Source organism: Microtus ochrogaster, unplaced genomic scaffold (genome assembly GCF_000317375.1).
Source record: "Microtus ochrogaster isolate Prairie Vole_2 unplaced genomic scaffold, MicOch1.0 UNK6, whole genome shotgun sequence".
Classification (NCBI taxonomy): domain Eukaryota; kingdom Metazoa; phylum Chordata; class Mammalia; order Rodentia; family Cricetidae; genus Microtus; species Microtus ochrogaster.
In genome coordinates, this window is record NW_004949104.1 from 12,117,155 (window position 1) to 12,123,304 (window position 6,150).

Genomic DNA, 6,150 nt, shown 5'->3' on the forward strand with positions numbered 1-6,150 from the left:
AGCTCTGTGTTGGTACATGCCTTTAATCTCAGCACTTGGGAGACAGAGGCAGGTGGATCACTGTGAATTCCAAGCTACCCTGGTCTACATAGTGAGATCCAGGACAGCCAGAGCTGCATAATGAGACCTGAATTTAAAAACAAAAAAGAAAAAGCTTACAGCTATAGGGCAGCCAGATAGCTGACACTGGTGAGGGAATAGAGGAACTATGGAAGTACGGGGCTTGGGTCTGCGTGAAGACTGAGGAGCGCCAGCAAAGCTGAGGCTATCCTGACGAAATGAGATGGAGGGGTCTGGAGTGCTTCCTACCTTCTGATAGGCACGCAGTTCCTCGGTGGCAGGCTAGCTGTGTGGGCCCTGAAGGCCAGACCTGGATCTCTGTGGTCCCATCAACACCTTTAAGGAGCATAGTAGTCACACATTGCTTTTGGAAGCTCTGATGGGTATCTAGCAGCCCAGCTGAGCCCTACCTGCCAGATAATATAATGCCCATCTCCAAGTTCCTGAAAAGCAGGCCCACCAAGCCTCGTTGTTATTGTGCACCCCACCCTCCTGCCTTGTCTCCTGCAGGTCCAGCTACAGCTACTGACAGCCATTGTGAAGCTCTTTCTGAAGAAGCCAACAGAGACTCAGGAGCTGGTGCAGCAGGTCCTCAGTTTGGCCACTCAGGTAGTGCCCCACCTCCCTGCTGCTCCTCACATTGCATCAAAAAAAGCTTTATTCCTGGGAGCCAGCCTCTAACCCCACCCTCAAGGGTAGCATCTCTGGGAATTGATGCCAGAGTAGCCTGAGACCCCTGACTTCTGGGAGTCAGAGTCACAGAGATCCACATGGGGTGGTATCACCAGGAGAAACTGAAGAGAGGGGGTATGTAGGGACCAAAAGGTTTGCTGGAAGGTTCACTGAAAGGTAGGGCATTGGAGATCTGAACGAGGAAACCAAGGAGACAAGCTGAAAGTTGAGGACTAGGATATGCCCTTTAAAGTGGCTTAGAAGCAAGCCTTTGATTATGTTCAGAATTGTTGGTTGAGATAGGTATGGTGATACGTGTTTTTACACTGCATTTGAGAGACAAAGGTAGGCAGATCTCTGAGTTCAGGCCTGGTCTACATAATGAGTTCCAGAACAGTCTGGGCTACACAGAGAAACCCTCTCTCAAAAAACAAAACAAAAAGAAAAAAATAAAACAAAAACACAATTGTTAGATGCTAAGGCTGGTCTATGGGAGGGCGCCCTTCTCTCATCTGGGAAGGAGTTACACAGGCTTCTCCAACTCCACCCCACAAGGACTCAGACAACCCAGACCTTCGGGACCGTGGCTACATCTACTGGCGCCTGCTCTCCACCGATCCTGTAGCTGCCAAAGAGGTGGTGCTGGCTGAGAAGCCCCTCATCTCAGAGGAGACGGACCTTATTGAGCCTACACTGCTAGATGAACTCATCTGCTACATTGGCACACTAGCTTCTGTCTACCACAAGCCACCCAATGCCTTTGTGGAGGGCGGCCGAGGAGTGGTGCATAAAAGCCTGCCACCCCGCACTGCCTCGTGAGTATAGCTGGCCAACATGCATGAAAGCTTTAGAAAATGGTCCCTGGAAAGGCCTTAGTTTAAGCAAACTTGGACTCTAGCCACCTTCTGCCAATGCTGAACTATATACTAGGTGTCCACTGAATGACCCCATTGAGACAAAGTGTCCATTTAATAGGTGAGGATAATGGCTATGGAGAGTGTGGACAGTCCAGGACCCCACGGCTAGCAGAGCTGACTTCTAGTTCCAAAAGCCTATTCCCACCACCTCTGTTGCTCTCAGGGGCCTGGCATCTAGTTTCCTTTTAGCATGAGCCAGAATGTGCACAGCTGGCTCACCACATAGAGAGCTTCAAGGTGAGTGGACTAGGGAAGCAGAGACAAGTCACATAGAAGCCACCCCATCCGCACCCCACCTCTGGACAGTGAGGAGATAGTGTCCGACTTAGGGAAGGATTTTGGAGACCAGCATCTCTTTACCTTTCCTGGGACACTGATACCTCCACCTTACCTGACCCCTCTCTGTGCCCAACAGGAGCGAGAGCACAGAGAGCCCTGAGACAGCCCCTGCTGGAGCACCTTCTGGTGATCAGCCTGATGTCATCCCTGCCCAGGGTGACCTGTTAGGTGACCTTCTCAACTTGGACCTTGGGCCTCCAGTGAGTGGCCCACCGTTGGCCTCTTCCTCAGTGCAGATGGGAGCTGTGGACCTTCTTGGTGGTGGCCTCGACAGCTTGGTACGTCCTAGCCCCCAGATGATGTTACTAATGATCTTCAGATGAGCAGGCTTTGATGCCCCTCTGTGCTGTCATCAGCCAATGCTCATGCAGCTCCGTGTTCAGTCACCTGCATCCTGTTAGGATGTCCCTAGCTTTGAGGACCCAGGCTAACACAAGCTAGGGAGAACAGCCTAGTCAGACCTCCATGCAAGGTCAGGGCTGGAATCACCTTTTGCTCTGTGATGAACTGGAGAGATGGCTCAGTGGTTAAGAGCACTGGTTGCTCTTCCAGAAGACCCAGGTTCAATTCCCAGAATCCTCATGGCAGCTCGCAGCTGTCTGTAACTCCAGTTCCAGGGCATCTGACACCCTCACACAGACATACATACAAGCAAAACACCAAATAAAATATTAAAAGAAAGAATGAAGTATGGTAAGTCTGGCCCAGGGTCTCTCTGCCCTTCCTCAGACACCTAATGGTGCTGGGCAGAGGCAGCTTCTGAACCTTTTCCTTGGTGTCAGTAGTCTGGCCATGAGAGGTCCTAGGACAAGGGGAAATAATGCGGCACAGGGTGTGAGGGTGCCAGGCTAAAGCCACGAGCAAGAGTAGTATCCCTCAAAGGGTCGGGACTCTGGGCCTCAGAGCATACTTATCCCGACTAGAGCCACAGTTTAACTAACCTCTCTCTTTTGTCTCATGTTCTTTCCTGGCCTTTCTCTCTGCATGTCGCTGCCTGTCTCTTCACCCTGCCTGCTTCTGCTTGGAGATGGGGGATGAGCCTGAAGGGGTACGGTTCAACCCTCTCACCAGTTCTTCATCTGTGCTAAGCCTCACTGGTGGTCCAGTGTCCTCAACCACTCCATGACAGTGAGGCCTTGTCATCCTAAGGACTGCTAGCCCTCAGCCCGTGTGCTCTCCTAAAGGAGAGCCCCTCTATGCTTAGCTTACTCCTACTAGCAGTGAACATTGACTCCCCCTTTTATGGGTTGAGTCTTCTCTCAGAGGTCACTCCTTGAGATTCAAGGCTTGTGGGACTCAGGAGTGCTCAGCCTCTCTTCTCCACCTACCTTACTTTGTCTTGTTTTTGCAACTTAAAGTTGATGTGGAGGTGGTCCTGTTCCTACCCCCACTGTTTTCTAAAGAGCAGGTGACTGTTCCTCATGGGTCCCTAATGTCCCTGCCTCTCATGCATGTCTCTGCTCTCTTTACCAGATTGGAGACACCAACTTCGGGGCACCTCCAGCAGCAGTGACAACAGCAGCAGCACCAGCCAGACTTGGAGCACCCATCAGCAGTGGCTTAAGTGACCTCTTTGAGCTGACCAGTGGCGTGGGCACCCTTTCAGGATCCTATGTAGCTCCCAAAGCAGTAAGTCCCTCCAGCAGGAACTGAGAAGGGGAACTGAACTGGGATTAGTAAGGTCTCCCACAGCACCGGGAGATGGGCCATGAGGCTGAAGGGTTAGCCCTCTGTCACCAGTCTTTCATTCTTAAGTGCTCTAGCCATGGCCTCACATTCTGACAGCTCTGGTTTGGCCTGTCTAGGACAGCAATGCCTTGTCTAGTTGGCAGTCAGATTTGTTGAGCAAAGATGGGGAGTGCACATGTGATAAAGCCTGTAGAGGAGGGAATACCTGGTCTTGTCAGAGTACCAGTTCTCTGTACTGTTAGATTCAGTGTCTTGGACACAAAACTTCTTGACTCTAAAGGGAACTGATGGTTCTACACAGGATAGAAATTAAAATGGAAATTAAAAAATAACCACATGTCTCCATCAGTATATGAAGACAAAAGGAAGGAAATCTGCCCTAGAAGACATGCCAGTGTGTTGTCATTGTGACATGACAGGCGTGGGTAGCATTGGTAGTTTAGCATGAAGGTGTGGCTGGTGGCACTCTTAATTTCTGAACAGACAACTGACTCTAAAGTTCTTAACAGGTGCCAGGTGTTCTGATGTAAACCTACGATTGCAGCACTTGGGAAGTAGAGGCAGGAGGATCAGGAGTTCAGTATCACCAGGCATAGTGGCACATGCCTTTAATTCCAGCACTTTGGTGGCAGAGACAGGTGGATCCCTGTGAGTGCCAGGCCACCTAGGGCTATATCATGAGACCCTGTTTAAAAGAAAGAAAGAAAAAGAAACACACAAAACAGGCTTGGGAACTTCTGTTGATTTATTTCTATATACGTAAAGTATGCAGAGAACTCTCCAAGGATGTGGAAGAGTTGGAGTTGTTCCACGGCAGAATGTTCCGGTCCCCAAAACATAGGACCTCACCCCCCTAACCTCTTCATGCTTCCTGGATCGTGGCCCACAGTACCCAGTGTGCTCCTGAGGGTATCATCACCCACCAAGACATTTTGCTAGACAAGAAAGTTTTGAGGTAGAAAGCTAAGCCAGACCAAGTCTTGCTCATGATACAGGCTCAGTGATAGCCATTGGAGAGTTCTAAACTGAATGATGAAATGGTTTGATTTGAGCTTTGGCCCTAAGGAAGGCATGGGTAGAGTCCCACAGAGCCCAAAGGAGATTATCAGGGTGTTCCTCTGAGCCTAGACAACAACAGCAGTTTTGGGAGCACACAGACTGTAGCATGAGGACTTTCTCAGCAGTAAGAGTAGTAGGATATTGAAGGGGCTAAGGCTGCTCTGATGTGAGCAGCTGTGTAATAGGTCCTGAGATGGAGCCATTGGAGGGTCGGTGAAAACAACTAAGTTTGTGCCTGAGAACACAGTGGGGGTCATGTTAACCTGTGTCAGAGAAGCTCCACAAGGACATATATGGCCTAATCCTTTAACAACACAGGTCAGAGGCCATATCTGCTGAACCTTCCTTTTCTGAGGTTCCCACCTCGAGAGCTTCAAGGCCCACCCATAGAGGTCTTTGGTGATGAGGGTGTAAGCAGCACCTGTGCTTCCCTGACCTGGCCTCGTCTACAGAAGTGACAGCCAGGGCTGCAGGCAGGCCTCTCACAGCCTCAGCCGAGAAGTCCACATGACAGCAGCTCTGCCGCCTGCAGTTGCAGGCTTGATGCCAGGCACGCACCAGCCTTCCACAGCAGCAGCCCACTGGGTCCTCCTACAGCCATATGTTACTGTTATTCATTTTATGGTTGAGAAACTTGAGTACGTTTGTCTGTGGCCACATAGCTGGTAAGTGACAGAATCTGGCGTTAAATGCAGGGCAGTGACACCGTAACCTAATCTTCAACTTTTCTGTCACTATGCTACAAAGTGAGAACATTTGTATTCCTTCCATTTTTGAGACAGGGTCTCATTATGAAGTCCCATGCTGGCCTTGATCTTGTGGCAATTTTCCTGCCTCGGTCTCCAGAGGGCTAGGATTGTAGGATTGTAGACATGAGCTACCATGCCTAGCTATATTTTCTCTAAGGTCACAAGTCACAGTCAGCAGGACCAGAGAATACAGAATACCACATTTAGTTGCCTACTACACAGATTGTTGCCACCAAGCGCCAGGCCAAACCATACCCATTAAAAGCCTAACAATAGCCATTCTTGGGAGGTAGAGGCAGGAAGACTGGGAGTTCAAGGCCAGCCTCGCCTGTGTGAAATCAAAAACAAACAAACCTACTCACTGGGGCCAGTGAGATTGCTCAGAGGGTAAAATTGCCACTTGATTTCAGTCTCTGGGCCCCACCTGGCAGAAGGAAAGAACTAACTTTTACAAGTTCTCCTTTGACCTCCACATGCATGCATGCCACGCCATCTATGCATATACACACATGAAATAAATAGCAAGAAAACTATTTTTAAAAAAGTTGATCAAAACCAGGCAGCAGTGGTGGTGAGGCACATGTTTAATCCAGCTCTCAGGAGGCAGGCAGATCTCTGAGCTCAGGACTATTTAGTGAAACCCTGTCTCCACAAAAAATAAAAAA

General features: G+C 49.7%; 1 protein-coding gene across 5 annotated transcripts in view; it reads left to right on the forward strand.

The window, feature by feature from the left end:
- Positions 1 to 6,150, forward strand: part of Ap1b1 (adaptor related protein complex 1 subunit beta 1) — a 103,662-nt gene that overhangs the window by 89,181 nt on the left and 8,331 nt on the right. For 3 of the 5 annotated variants that reach the window (XM_026788720.1, XM_005366153.2, XM_013353366.2), the window contains exons 12-16: positions 571 to 669; positions 1,288 to 1,547; positions 2,065 to 2,266; positions 3,016 to 3,036; positions 3,462 to 3,617. In XM_026788720.1, the coding sequence (XP_026644521.1) occupies positions 571 to 669; positions 1,288 to 1,547; positions 2,065 to 2,266; positions 3,016 to 3,036; positions 3,462 to 3,617 (738 nt within the window). The remainder of the gene's footprint in view (positions 1 to 570; positions 670 to 1,287; positions 1,548 to 2,064; positions 2,267 to 3,015; positions 3,037 to 3,461; positions 3,618 to 6,150) is intronic. The other 2 variants (XM_005366154.2, XM_005366155.2) reach the window with 1 other exon arrangement.